The following is a 15,349-nucleotide window of genomic DNA, read 5'->3' as shown; positions in this document are numbered from 1 at the left end:
TAATATAAACTATCTCTGAGTTACCATTATCACTAATGAAATAATTGGTGGAATCGCGGACACATTAGTAACCACAACACGCCATTAACACAACTCAACACCATCTTACCATTTACCTAACTTGCATTGCCGGGAATACCATTTTAGCAACAGTCCAACATACCACTCACGATCGCCTTGCTAGTGAAATACATTTTACCGGTAATACCGGTAACAGTAAATTTTTTACCGGTTTTACCGGCAACGAAATTAGCGGTACTTGCCCATCCCTACCAGGCAAACTAAAGGCATGTTTACTTTTAGTCATGAGCCTTACGTATCATCTGGTTACATTAATTTGGTTATTTAAATGCTAAGCCAAACTCCAATATATAGAGGGGCCTTTAACTGCTCATTAAACGTTACGTTCATATCGTAACCTAACAATTAGAATCGTTCTTTGCAATTGAAGGAGTATTTCAATCAACCTGCGAACACTCTTGTGGAAAATAAATTTTTATTATGTCATATCTGGCTATATTAATTTGATTGCGTAAAATATTAAATAAAATTTCACTAGAGAGAGGGCCTTTCCGTGCTTAGTAAACGTTTCAGCACGTTCAGAAACATCGTAACCTAAACATTGTACAGTATAGTAGTAATCAAACCAAACGTTACCAAATGCATGTACGATTATAATTTCGTGGAACGTTTCTTTGTTATTGTTTTACATCCGAAAACACAGACCAGCTGATCAATCTTCTGTCGGAAAAGCTACGTTACCAAATAATCTAAATGGAATCACATGTAAGCTATCAGTGTATTTTATTTATTTATTTACTTTTAGGTAGAATTGTGATATAAAAATTGGGGTAGATCTAGGGTACTTATCCGCGGCGGCCTAGACTATGGCAGCTGCGGTCTGCAGTTTTAGCCTACCTAGTAGGGTAAAACATCAAAGCAGGCCACGCAGGCCAGCTACCATCAGTGCAAGCCACCCTCCGAAAAAGTACATTATAACGCGTCCTGACACCCGAGATGGGCATCAGTCGCGACTTGTTGTTGGTGAGAAACGGAGCTAAAGACCTCTACTCTCCTTTCGAAGTAAGTATTTTCCCCAAAGTTAGAAATTAAGGCCAAATTTTAAGATTTAAACAGATTTAAACAGAGGGTACTGAAAATGGCGCCCACGCAGTGGAAATCTCACCAAAACGCGTTCAACATTTTTACTTACAACTCGAGGTATTTAGAAGATTGACGCCATCTCGATGTTTACGGAGTAGCTTGTGTCAATAAACTAACCATTTCCTGTGATAAATCCGCACACCACTTGTACCCACAGACGCTGGAGCACTTTTATCACAACAATCGAAACACGATTTCTCATCAACAACAAGCCAGGCGTAAACAGCTGTTGGGGTAGAAGATGACGAGAAGCGTGCTCTTGGCTAATTTTAAATAAGTAGTAAAACATCAATATTTTACATATTTATGATGATTAATTTGAAAAATATTCGTTATTGAAAAAGTAACTCGACTCTGACTCAAATTTAAGTAATTATTTTTCTGAATTAGAACGTTCTTTCAAGTTCTGTATTATGACGTCACGGACATCTTGACTTTCGTACCTATTGTAAATAATTGCTATACTCAACTGTCATTGCAGAACAGTTTACCAGTTATTCATGCAGATTGTTATCAGCTATACATGTAATTGTTATAATCGTAATGCGCATATATATCTTTATTATTTACTTTTTGGATATATTGAAGATGTTTTACTGCTGGATTATCGCCGTAGTGTGACGCAATCGTTTTCGGTCCATGGGCCTCTTGTCTGTTTTCGCACCATAAGAAATTATGGGGCCGAATTTGCAATGACCAGAAAGTCGTTAAAAGAGGAAAGTTAGCATTGAGGGGCATATTGTTTTTTGACTGAGAAAAATACAAATTTATTCAATAGCTAGCTTGTAAAAAATACTTGGTTATAAAACTTGATTGACAACTAAGCAGCATGTCTACTATGGGTTTCAGAGACAGTGCAAGCAGGTTTTTGGGCAATACCTATTTCTGTAACGAACACTCTTAACAGAACGAGATTTTGCTATAGTGCATTACACCAGTGCCGTAATTTCATAAGGGTATCGTGAATCACTAATCGTAAAGAATAACGACACTTGTCCTTGTACCAAGAGACAAAAACTCCATTATGCAGAAATGGATACGAACACGCGTATAAAGCTCCACCTACCCTCTCCCCAACCCCCCCCCCCCTCCACCGCCATCCCTTTTCTTCTTCGTTCCTCCGCCTTCCTTTCTCTCTCTCTCTCTCTCTCTCTCTCTCTCTCTCTCTCTCTGTTGCCATTCGGTATGTGTTGACCCTCCAAACTGGGTATAAAGACTACACACAAAACGTTGAAATGAAAATGTGAAATTAGGCTATGTATTGGAAGTATATATACATAAATATTAAAGCAATTTTATCATTATTGCATTACTATGACAACTAGAATTCATGGAAACAGTTTATAACCTGTTAAGCGTCACCCACGTAATAATACGTTTACCGCGATCTACTCGGTAGCGCCTTCAACGGGATATTACGTTCAAGACTTTAACTGTGCTTGTCAAGCCTCAGCCCCGTAATAATACGTTTACTCGTATAGAAAGTGTAGGAACATCATTTGGTAACACTCTCAGCACATGGGAAACTTATTTCCAGCCTGGCAACTCTTTCCTGGTGGTCGCTTATGCTAGAAAACTGCCTGTCCCTGTTGGGACAGGGGGGCGGACGCTTAACAGGATAATGGAACGGCGTATGTGTGAAGCCTCCACTAATGTGGCAACGATGATTTTGCCATTCTTAGCATGCAACATTAAAGCATGCAAACATTAAAGGTTACATTTATTTCTGGCATACGATTATTTAAGAAATTCAAAATACTAATAAAGACTGAAATCAATGAAAAGTGCTAGCAAAAACAAAAAAGCAAAAAAAAAAAAAAACGTAGTCGTCCTCTATGCACTTTTTCCGTATTGTCCTCATGGTTTTCGGCAGCCAGATGTACGAAAACGTTAGAAACATTTGATTTTATTTACGTTAGAAATATCTGTATTTTTCGGGGTGAATTTGGTTTGCAAAAAAGGGATAATATACATGAATTAAATCAAAATTTTTAAATAACAATGTAAATTTAAACTAAATAACGAAGTAAAGTAAAACAGTTTTTGTAGGGAATAAAACTTTTGAGTTTCGTCGTCTGTCGTCGTCTGCTATTTGTAATTGTGTTTATGGCGCGCGCGCTTAGAAACCAGGAACAGCAAAAGGGTTTAAAGTGCAATGTGGAGTGAACTGAGACCAAAATGTGTATAATAACAATCAAATAAGCACTGTGGAGTTTCAGTTGTGATGGCAGTAAGGATAAAAACCGCCGATTACAAGGTAAGAATGATTCAGTTCCAACCATAACAACCCCGGGAATAAACAAGTTCATACTTTCACTAATATAGGCAACAAAATGTTGTTTTATTGTGCTGATTACAACTGCAATCTTGAGTAAGATCAATAAACGTTACATACATACGCTAACATTGTTCAAATGAGTGCTGGGAAGGCTGGGAAAGATGGTGTCCGTCACTGATGAGAACCGTCCATGAAAAACGTAGCCGCCATATTGGATTTCAAAACTGCCTTGAAAACATATTTTACGAAGAGCTCACATGCTTATTTTAGTTCGTATGGGGCTTTCATATATTCACAATATGTTGACGAAACTTCAGTCTTTTTTTTAAATGGTATGCTTAGAGTTGCAATTGTATTCATGTTTCACCAATTAAATATCGAGTGAATAAGACCCGTCTACCGTGATGAGGGTTGGCCTGTACTGATGTTTCCCCCTACTTACTGAACAAGAATTTTAAGTAATTAACCCAGGGTCCAGTATAAAACACGGCGAAATACATTGGACGGCCCAATCCCTAGTGGATGTCGTATCCAAGGTTACGTTATTTGCAGTCCGTGCGGAGTGCTTCTGTAGAAGTACCAAATTTGGCTGTAAAGAATGTTTGGATAGCTAGGGTAAAAAACCGCATGGTACAAGGGGTGACCATGTACGATCAATGTGTAGAACCCCCCAAGGAAAAAAAAGTACATTATAATGCGTCCTGACACCGGAGATGGGCATCAGTTGTTGGTGAGAAACGGAGTAAAGACCTCTACTCTCCTTTGTCGAAGTAAGTATAATTTTCTGCCAAAGTTAGAAATTAAGGCAAATTTTAAGATTTAAACAGAGGGTAGTGAAAAGGTGTACACGGCAGTCCAAATCTCACCAAAACGCGTTCAACATTTTTTACTTACAACTCGAAATATTTAGAAGATTGACGCCATCTCGATGTTTACGGAGTCACACAACTCGAAATATTTAGAAGATTGACGCCATCTTGATGTTTTACGAGTCGCTTGTGTCAATAAAAACTTCCCATTTCCTGTGATAAATCTGAACACCACTTGCACCCAGAGACGCTGGGGCACTTTCATCACAACAATCGGAACACGGAAACTTACCAGCTTGTTTGTTAGGGGGAAACACCAGCCACTACCAACCCTTATCATGGTGGACAGGTCTTATTCACTCGATATTTAAATGGTGAAACAAGAATACAATTACAACTCCAAGCATACCATTCAAAAGATTGAATTTTCGTCGACATAATGTGATATATGAAAGCCCCACACGAACTAAAAATAAGCGCGTGATGCTCTTCGTAAAATATGTTTTCAAGGCAGTTTTGAAATCCAATATGGCGGGCTACTGTGTGGATGTACAGGTTCTGATCAGTGACGACAACCATCATTCCCAGCCTTCCCAGCACTCATTTGAACAATGTTAGTGTATGTATGTAACATTTATTGATCTTACTCAAGATTGCAGTTGTAATCAGCACAATAAAACAACATTTTGTTGCCTATGTTACTAAAAGTATGAAACTTTTTATTCCCGGGGTCATGGTTTGACTTAATTCATTTTTACCTTGTAATCGGTAGTTTTTATCCTTACTGCCATCACAACTGAAACTCCACAGTGCTTATTTGATTGTTATTATACACATTTTGGTCTCAATTCACTCCACATTGCACTTAAATAAGTTGCTGTTCCTGGTTCCTAAGCGCGCGCGCCACAAACACAGTTACGAACAGCAGACTACAAACGAAACTGGCAACAGTTTTTACTACATATTCAACTTACCTGTCAGATATATACTTAGCTTTAGACTCTGTCGTCCAAAGCTAAGTATATATCTGCAAGGTATGTATGATAAAACTTTATTGTATCATAACAATATCATTTTTATTCGCTAAGTTGTTTACTTTACTCGTTATTTAGTTCAACTTTACTTTGTTATTTAAAAAATTTTAATTTAATTCATGATATATGACTGCCTTTTTTGCAACCAAATTACCCCGAAAAATTACAGATATTTCTAAAGTAGATACAATCCAATGTTTCTAACGTTTTCGTACATCTGGCTGCCGAAAACCATAGCACTTTTCATTGATTTCAGTCTATATTAGTATTTTGAATTTCTTTAATAACCGTATGCCAGAAATAAATGTAACCTTTAATGTTTGCATGCTAAGAATGGCAAAATCATCGTTGCCAACATTAGTGGAGGCTTCACACATACGCCGATCATTATTATAAACTATTTCCATGAATTCTAGTTGTCATAGTAATGCATAATGATAAAATTGCTTTAATATTTATGTATATATACTCCAATACATAGCCTAATTTCACCAATTTCAACGTTTTGTGTGTAGTCTTATACCCAGTTTGGAGGGTAACACATACTGAATGGCAACAGAGAGAGAGAGAGAGAGAGAGAGAAACGAGAGAGAGAGAGAGATGAGGTAAGGCGAAGGAACGAAGAAGGAAAGGGTGGCGGTGGAGGGGGGGTGGGGGCAGAGGGTAGGTGGATCTTTTTACGCGTGTTTGTATCCATTTATGTATAATGGCGTTTTTTGTCTCTTGGTACAAGGAGAAGTGTCGTTATTCTTTACGATTAGTGATTCACGATACCCTTATAAATTATGGCACTGGGTGTAACGCACTATAGCAAAATCTCGTTCTGATACGAGTGTTCGTTACAGAAATAGGTATTGCCCAAAAACGAGCTTGCACTGTCTCTGAAACCCATTGTAGGTATGCTGCTTAGTTGTCAATCAAGTTTTTTGTAATCAAAGTATTTCATACAATCAACTACCTGTCAGATATACATAGCTAAGACTCCGTCGTCCCCCCACGACAGAAATTCAAATTTCGCGCCCACTTCGCTACAGGTAGGTCAGGTGATCTACGGCTGCCCCCGGGCGGCAGGACTAGGAACCATTCCCGTTTTCTACGCATATATTTTCTGTCGCCGGTGGTATCAACATCGTTGCTGCCACCTCTTGACTGGAATTCGCTTTTCTAAGCAATTGATCATCTTTTGTGGGACTTTTGGTGACGTACCTCCTGGATCGTTGTTTGGCATTCGCTACTGTGGACTGGATTTGGACTTGCTTTTTGATTTTTCTTCAGAATGTCTGATTCATGTTTGTGTGAGAATGTGTGTGAATGTAGGCTGCAAGGTGAGGATACCGAAAGCTTCGGTTGATCCTCACACTGTATGTCGCAAATGTAGGGGTTTTGATTGTTCTATTTCTAACACCTGTCATGAGTGTGAGAGGTTGAATGTTGAGGAATGGAAGACTCTAACTTCTTACTTGAAGAAGTTAGAAAGGGATAGAGTCAGAAGGGCTGCATCTAAGATGGCGGGTAGTAGTACAAGGCCTATTGAGCCTTTGGATAATTCTAACTCTTCTCTTAATTATGATTCTGTATCAGGACCCTCACTGGCCGTACATTCAGATTCGGCATCGGAAATTGCTGAACTGAAGGCTACGCTTCACAGGATGAGATCAAAAATGGCTACCATGAAAGGTAAGGACTGTGAAAGTGATTTTAGTGAAGTGAGTGTCCCCAGTGTTGTGGAGGGGGCGTCTGACCGTCTCTGCGACGCTCCCAGGCCTAGACCTCTTCCAAGCTCCCAAGCCCAGAGGAGAAGGAAAGTCGAAAGCCGTACGGAGGTTGTGGAAGAATTCCCCCCGGTCAGGCATCCCTTCAGCAGGTGCTGTATATAGACAGCCTGCTCAGGACCGCTATCGAAAAAGTGTCCTCAGAGAGTGCTTCTCTTCGTCCGCTATCTTCTCCTCTCCTAAACGAGGGTGGAAAGGATTCGGACCTTGTCCAGGGCCCCTGAAGAAAAGGCACTGGAGAGATCCTGTTTTGGATTCAAGCCCAGAACGCTTTTCGGAAGAAGCGCCTCCTTCTATCAAGAAGGCGAAGAGGGTTTTGCCGTCCCATGATGGGGGCAACACGCCTTCGAGGTCTCCCTCTCCCGTTCAAGAAGACGCAGGAGAAGCGTCCAAGAGGATCATTTTGGCGGTGCAGGAACAGCTGTCCGCCTTAGTAGGAGTCCTTTCGAAGGATCCTCCTCGTAAGAAAGACGTCAGACTGCCGGTCAAGAAGACTCGTCTTCCTTCTCCCACCAAGAGTGAGGCTCCTGTGAGACGTGAGTCTTTTGAGAACTCAGATAGAGACTCGTGGGAAGATTTTGATTCGCCAGGCAAGCGCGTCGCGCCAGCCAAGCGCGAGGCGTCCTACAGACGAGAAGCGTCCTCTAAGGTTAAAGAGTCAGACAAGCGAGAAACGCATTACAGACCAGAGGATTCTCCCAGATGGGATACAAGTCTGCCAGATCAGCCAGCTTCAGCGAGCGCGAGGTATTAAACCAGGCGTTGAGCCATTTTTCAGTCCAAGCGTGAGGCTCCAGACAAGCATCTGTCACGCAAGGATGTGGCACCAGGAAGACGCGAGACTTCAACAAGGCACGAAGCGTCAGTCAGGCGCGAGACTTTTGAGAGGCGCGAGGCACCAGTCAGGCGCGAGGCGCCAGCCAAGCGCGAAGAGTCAGTCAGGCGCGAGACGCCAGCCAAGCGCGAGGATCCTGCCAGGCGCGAGGCGCCAGCCAAGCGCGAGGAGTCAGCCAGGCGCGAGGCGCCAGCCAGGCGCGAGGAGCCAGCCAAGTACGAAGAGCCAGTCAAGCATAGGAGCTCTGTACACTCTCTTAGCCCCTCTCCTATTAGGAGTTTGTCTCCAGTAGAGAGAGTTGTTGGACAGGAAGACCCGGAACGGGAAGTGGCCTCTCCTACTGATCCGATTATGGAAGAGGAATCAGAGGACGAGTCTCACGGTAAAGAAGGACTGTCGAACTACAAAGTTTTGACAGCTCTCCTTCTCCAGGAATACGGAGATGCATTGATCCCTGCCGCTCCTCCTTCGCCTCGTTCACTGTTTTCATGCTCGAAGACTCCGAAATCGTCGGTCTTCTTGAAGATGAGACCGACGATTTCTATGAAGAGAGCTCTGCAATCGCTGGATAACTGGATGCTAACTAAGAAAGAGCTAGTTAGGACAGTCTTTTGCATGCCTCCCCCTAGACTTACGGGCAAGAGAGGGATTTGGTACCAGACTGGGGAGAATATGGGTCTCACTCTCCCAGCTTCAGCTGAAGCTGACTTTTCCAGTCTGGTAGACGCATCCAGGAGACATAGCCTTCACACGGCTAAGATTACTTGGGGTCTTTCAGAGTTGGATCATCTCCTCAAGGGACTGTTTCACATTCTAGAAGTCTTTAACTTTCTAGATTGGTCCCTTGGGGTGATGTCCAAGAAGGCTCATGCCCCTGAAGGGCTAGAACCGGATGTACTCCTGGCAATTTTGTCATGTATTGACAAGGCGGTGCAAAGACGGCTCAGGGGAAGTTTCTTCCTTATTGGAGCAGGTCTCTTGAAGAAGAGATCTGTGTTTAGCGCTTTCTTGACGAAAGCAGTGTCACATTCACAAAGAGCAGCTTTGTTATTCGCCCCTAGATCTGATTTTCTTTTCCCGTCACAGTTGGTGAAAGATATTTCCGATCTCTGACGGGAGAAAGCGACTCAGGATCTTCTCCTGCTATCGTCCAGGAAGAGAGACCAGTGATGGTGGGAGAAAAGAAAGTGGCGTCTACTCCTGTTCGGCCCTTTCGAGGTGGCCCTCCCACTAGAGTTACCGCTAAAAGGAAAACGACCGAGAAGAGAGGTCGAGCCTCGTTCCGCCCCTTTAAAAGGGGAAAGTGAAGTGGCGCTCCTCCAAAAACACCAGTAGGTGCCAGGCTCCGGGGATTTGCGGAGGCCTGGACTCGCATCGACACAGACCCTTGGTCGATGTCGGTTCTTCAGAAGGGATATCTCATTCCTTTCCTGGACAATCCTCCCCTGACGTCAACTCCGAGGGAATTGTCCGCCAATTACAAGGACCCTGTGTTGAAAGATACTCTTCAACAAATGGTGGATCAGATGTGGGACAAGAGAGCTATAGAACTTGTGCTGGATCAAAGCTCCCCGGGGTTTTACAATCGTCTTTTCTTGGTTGCGAAATCCTCGGGGGGCTGGAGACCAGTTCTGGATGTCAGCGCTCTGAACAAGTTTGTTCAAAAACAGAAGTTCGCCATGGAAACCTCTGCTTCAGTCCTGGCGGCTCTTCGCCAAGGGGGATTGGATGGTGTCTCTGGATCTCCAGGACGCCTATTTTCACGTCCCAGATCCATCCTTCGTCGAAGAGTACCTCCGTTTCATGACGGGGGGAAGGATCTTCCAATTCAGAGCCTTGTGCTTCGGCCTGTCGACGGCGCCTCAGGTTTTCACGAACCTTTTGAAAAATGTGGCGAGATGGCTTCATCTGAAAGGAATCAGTATATCTCTATACCTAGACGACTGGCTTATCAGAGCAAAGTCAGAGGAACAGTGTTTGGAGGACCTGACTGTGACACTAAACCTAGTTAAAGACTTTAGGATTACTCGTGAACCTCGAGAAGTCCCAACTGATCCCCAGCCAGAACTTGGTCTATCTGGGGATTCGGATGGATTCTCGGGGTTTTCGAGTATTTCCTTCTCAAGAGAGACTAGCGAGAGGTTTAGAAAAAGTCTCTCTCTTCCTAAGGAAGGAACGGACTTCGGCGAGGAATGGTTGAGCCTGTTAGGGACCCTTTCCTCGCTCGAGCAGTTCTTTCATCTAGGAAGACTTCATCTCCGTCCTCTTCAGTTCTTCCTCAGAAATTCGTGGAACATGAAGACAGGACTCCTCTCGGACTTCTTTCCCATTCCAGATCTGATAAAACGACATCTAGAATGGTGGTTACTCCCACTGAGGGAAAACAAAGGTACTTCCCTGGAAATACAGAGCCCAAACCTTGTATTGTTTTCCGACGCGTCGGAAAAAGGTTGGGGAGCAACTTTGGGAAAGAGAGAAGTGTCAGGCACTTGGAATGCTCTTCAGTGTCCTGGCACATAAACTGCAAAGAACTGCTAGCTGTACACCTAGCTCTAAAGAGCTTCGAACCGTTAGTATGCAACAAAATAGTACAAGTGAATGCGGACAATACAACCGCTCTGGCATACATTCGGAAGCAAGGAGGTACTCACTCGTATGCCCTTTACGAACTCACAGAAACTGCTGTTGTGGACATCCCAAAGGAACATCTCTCTCTTGACGAGGTTCGTTTCAGGGAGTAAGGAACGTACGAGGCGGACAGGCTGAAGCAGGAGGAACCAGGTCCTTCATACGAGTGGACCCTCCACCCTCAGAAGTTTGCCTCAAGCTCTGGTCTCTTTGGGGAACTCCTCATGTCGACCTCTTTGCCACGTTCCTCTCGAGGAGACTGGAAGTCTTCCTGTTCATAGTAGAAGATCCCAGAGCTCTAGCAGTAGACGCCTTCCTACTAGATTGGTCTCAGGTAGACGTTTACGCATTTCCCCCATTCAAGATTCTGGGACAAGTACTCGGAAGTTTGTGACTTCAAAGGGGACAAGAATGACCCTGATAGCCCCCTTTTGGCCAGCTTAAGAATGGTTTCCAGAGGTACTGGAGCGGGATAGTAGACTTCCCCAGATCCCTTCCACAAAGGAGGGATCTTCTCAGACAGCCACACTTCGAGAGGTTTCATCAAAACCTCCCCGCTCTCGCTCTGACTGCCTTTCGACTATCGAAAGACTTGTCAGAGCGAGAGGCTTTTCTAGTAAAGCAGCAAGCTCGATCGCTAGAGCCCGAGAACTTCCACTATCCGGGTTTACCAATCCAAGTGGGAAGTTTTTAGAAGGTGGTGTAAGTCAAAGAAGTTGTCCTCCTCCAGTACCTCTGTAACAGAAATAGCTGATTTTCTGTTATTTACTAAGGGAAGAATCGCAGCTCTCCGTAGCCCAACGATAAAGGGGCTATAGAAGTATGCTATCGGCCGTATTAGGAATAGAGGCCTAGATTTGGGAAAACAATAAGGATCTGCATGATCTGATTAGTCGTTTGAGACCAAGAAGTCTAGAATGACTTCTCTCCCTAACTGGAATAGACGTAGTGCTGAAGTTCTTGGCTTCAGAGAGATTTGAACCCCTACATTTGGCCTCGTTTCGTGATATAACGAGAAAATGTTTATTCCTTTTGTCTCTGGCAACGGCAAAAAGGGTTAGCGAACTGCACGCCCTTAGTGACAAAGTCGGGTTCAATATAGATTCAGCCATCATGTTCCTTCAAGGAATTATTCTTAGCGAAGAATGAAAATCCTTCGAACCCCTGGCCGAGAAACTTTCGAAGTAAAAGGATTATCGGGTCTCGTCGGCAGGGAACCGGAGAGGTCTCTTTGCCCAGTAAGGGCATTAAAGTTTTACTTAAAGAAAAAAGGAACAGTTGGGAGGTTCTAGACAAGCCTCTGGTGCTCAGTGAAGGATCCATCAAGACCTATGTCTAAGAATGCCTTAGCCTTTTTTGTCAGAACTAATTATGGACGCTCATAAGGCTTGCACGGATGATTCTTTAAAACTCCTGAGAGTAAGAGCTCATGAAGTGAGAGCAGTGGCGACGTCTCTCTTTCAGAGAAATATGTCGCTGAAGAATATCTTGGAAGCGACATATTGGAGATGTAATTCTGTGTTTGCGGCTCACTATTTGAAGGACGTGCGTGTGACCTATGAAAAATGTTTTCATTAGGTCCTTTTGTGTCTGCGGGCACAATCCTGGGTACAGGAGCTTACAACAATCTTAATTTTTTTTTACTACTTAAGTCTTATAGATATGTTCTTTAGACTTTCTGCTGAACAAGTGCAGTTGCCGCACAAGCGGCCAGTCACTTCAGTTCAGTAAGGAACTCTTGTGAGATCTTGAATAAGATCAAATTTTTTTTTGAAATTATTGTGTGCTTGTGCATTGTGTTTTGAGTTACGGTTGTTGCGAAGAGTTGGGGATAACTCTGAGCAATTTTTAATACTAACATGGTGGTTAGGATCAGGTGGTCGGGATTGGTTGTGTGCTCCTTAATAAGGTGTGTTGTCATGTAAGTGGATCAGCACCCATTGACAAAGTCCTTTCAGGCTCTGCCGAGTAAGTGGATAAGACCCCTTCGGCAGACCCACAAGAATTCTTGGCCATAGATCACATATCTCGCTAAAGTTTCTTGAGGTGATGCAGACTACGGGGAAAACACCCACGAAGTCTACCACCTATCAGGTAGGAAACCAAGGTTTTTTTTATTTTATACCTACAACAGATGTTGTTTACCTGTCTATTCCAGTAGTAGCTGTCTACCCTCCCTCCACCGAAGGGTGCCAATCAGCTATGTATATATTCTGACAGGTAAGTTGATTGTATGAAATGATATTGTTATAATACAATAAAGTTTCATACATACTTACCTGGCAGATATATACGATTAGGGCCCACCCAGCCTCCCGCAAGGAGACAGGTGGAAGAGAAAATATATGAGTAGAAAACGGGAATGGTTCCTAGTCCTGCCGCCCAGGGCAGGCCGGTAGATCACCTGACCTACCTGTAGCGAGAGTGGCGCGAAATTTGAATTTCTGTCGGGGACGACGGAGTCTTAGCTATGTATATATCGCCAGGTAAGTATGTATGAAACTTTTATTGTATTATAACAATATCATTTTTTTACAAGCTAGCTATTGAATAAATTTGTATTTTTCTCAATCAAAACATATGCCCCTCAATGCTAACTTTCCTCTTTTAACGACTTTCTGGTCATTGCAAATTCGGCCCCATAATTTCTTATGGTGCGAAAACAGAGGCCCAGGGACCGAAAACGATTGTGTCACACTACGGTGATAATCCGGCAGTAAAACATCTTCATATATCCAAAAAGTAAATAATAAAGATATATATGCGCATTACGATTATAACAATTACATGAAGAGCTGATAATCTGCATGAATAACTGGTAAACTGTTCTGCAAGAAAGTTGAGTAAAGCAATTATTTACAATAGGTACGAAAGCCAAGATGTCGTGACGTCATAATACAGGACTTAAAAGAATGTTCTAATTCCGAAAAATAATTACTTAAATTTGAGTCAGAATCGAGTTACTTTTTCATAACAAATATTTTCAAATTAATCATCATAATTATGTAAAATATTGATGTTTTACTATTTATTTAAAAAATTATTGAAAGTGCACGCTTCGTCGTCGTCTTCTCCAAACTGGGTATAAGACTACACACATAACGTTGAAATTGGTGAAATTAGGCTATGTATTGGAAGTATATATACATAAATATTAAAGCAATTTTATCATTATTGCATTACTATGACAACTAGAATTCATGGAAACAGTTTATAATAATGAATCAGCGTATGTGTGAAGCCTCCACTAATGTGGCAACGATGATTTTGCCATTCTTAGCATGCAAACATTAAAGGTTACATTTATTTCTGGCATACAGTTATTAAAGAAATTCAAAATACTAATATAGACTTAAATCAATGAAAAGTGCTAGCAAAACAAAAAAGCAAAAAAATATATACATATATATAATCCACTTATCCATAGTCGTTCCTCTATGGTTTTTGGCAGCCAGATGTACGAAAAGGTTAGAAACATTGGATTGTATTTAGAAATATCTATAATTTTTCGGGGTAATTTGGTTGCAAAAAACGGATAATATACATGAATTAAATTAACATTTTTAAATAATAAAGTAAAGTTGTACTAAATAACGAGTAAAGTAAACAATTTAGGGAATAAAACTTTGCAGTTTCGTCGTCTGCTGTTCGTAACTGTGTTTGTGGCGCGCGCGCTTAGGAACCAGGAACAGCAACTTGTTTAAAGTGCAATGTGGAGTGAATTGAGACCAAAAATGTGAATAGAAACAATCAAATAAGCACTGTGGAGTTTCAGTTGTAATGGCAGTAAGGATAAAAACCACTGATTACAAGGTAAATATGAATTCAGTTCAAACCATGACCCCGGGAATAAAAGTTTCATACTTTCAGTAATATAGGCAACAAAATGTTGTTTTATTGTGCTGATTACAACTGCAAATCTTGAGTAAGATCAATAAACGTTACATATTATTAATTACGCTAATATTGTTCAAATGAGTGCTGGGAAGGCTGGGAAAATGGTTGTCGTCACTGTTCAGAACCTGTACATCCACACAGTAGCTGCCATATTGGATTTCAAAATCGTGCTTGAAACATATTTTTTACGAAGAGCGTCACATGCTTATTTTAGTTCGTATAGGGCTTTCTATATCACATATGTTGACGAAACTTCAATCTTTTGAATGGTATGCTTAAAGTTGTAATTGTATTCTTGTTTCACCAATTAAATATCGAGTGAATAAGACCCGGCCAGCGTGATGACCATGGATCGTCCGTGATTGTTTACTCTATAGGGGAAACAACCGACTGGACTAGCTGATCCAGTTTGACCGCATGTGGATCCACCTTCCGAAAAAGTACTTTAACACGTCCTGACACCCGAGATGGCCACCAGTCACGAGTTGTCCGTGGTAAGAGCAAGAGTTCGAGCCCTCTACTCTCCTTTCGAAGTAAGTATTTATTCCAAGTTCCAAAATTAGGTCATATTTTAATTTTAAACAGAGGTTAATTCAAGTCTAGCCATGCGCAGTACAAACATACCTCCATGACGCTTTCAAAATTTTACTTACAACACCAAATATTTAGAAGATTGACGCCATCTCAATGTTTGCAGAGTCACTTGTGTCAATAAACTTTCCATTCCATGTGCTAAATCCGCACACCACTTATACCCATAGATGCTGATACAGTTTCCTTACAACAATGGTAAACGATGATGCTCTTCAAGATGTGGCCGGGAGAAACCAGAGAATTTTTGGGGGTGCCAGTGCGCTAGATAGTATCTAGTACCTAGGTCAGTTGAAGACCTCTAGGTTATATGATTAAAAGTGAAGCTTCAGAATACTTAG

The 15,349-nt window shown here is 42.0% G+C and overlaps 1 protein-coding gene across 1 annotated transcript in view; it reads left to right on the top strand.

Moving 5' to 3' along the window:
• Positions 1 to 659: 659 nt before the first annotated feature.
• The window catches only part of LOC135212146 (coiled-coil domain-containing protein 174-like), a 74,491-nt gene continuing 59,801 nt past the window's right edge, over positions 660 to 15,349 (top strand). The window contains 1 exon segment of the mRNA XM_064245557.1: positions 660 to 786. Within this exon segment, the coding sequence (XP_064101627.1) occupies positions 775 to 786 (12 nt within the window). The 5' untranslated portion in view covers positions 660 to 774.

This window comes from Macrobrachium nipponense, chromosome 40 (assembly GCF_015104395.2).
Source record: "Macrobrachium nipponense isolate FS-2020 chromosome 40, ASM1510439v2, whole genome shotgun sequence".
NCBI classification, from domain to species: Eukaryota; Metazoa; Arthropoda; class Malacostraca; order Decapoda; family Palaemonidae; genus Macrobrachium; species Macrobrachium nipponense.
The sequence above is the reverse complement of the archived record's forward strand: the minus strand, read 5'-3'. Positions and strand labels throughout refer to the sequence as shown.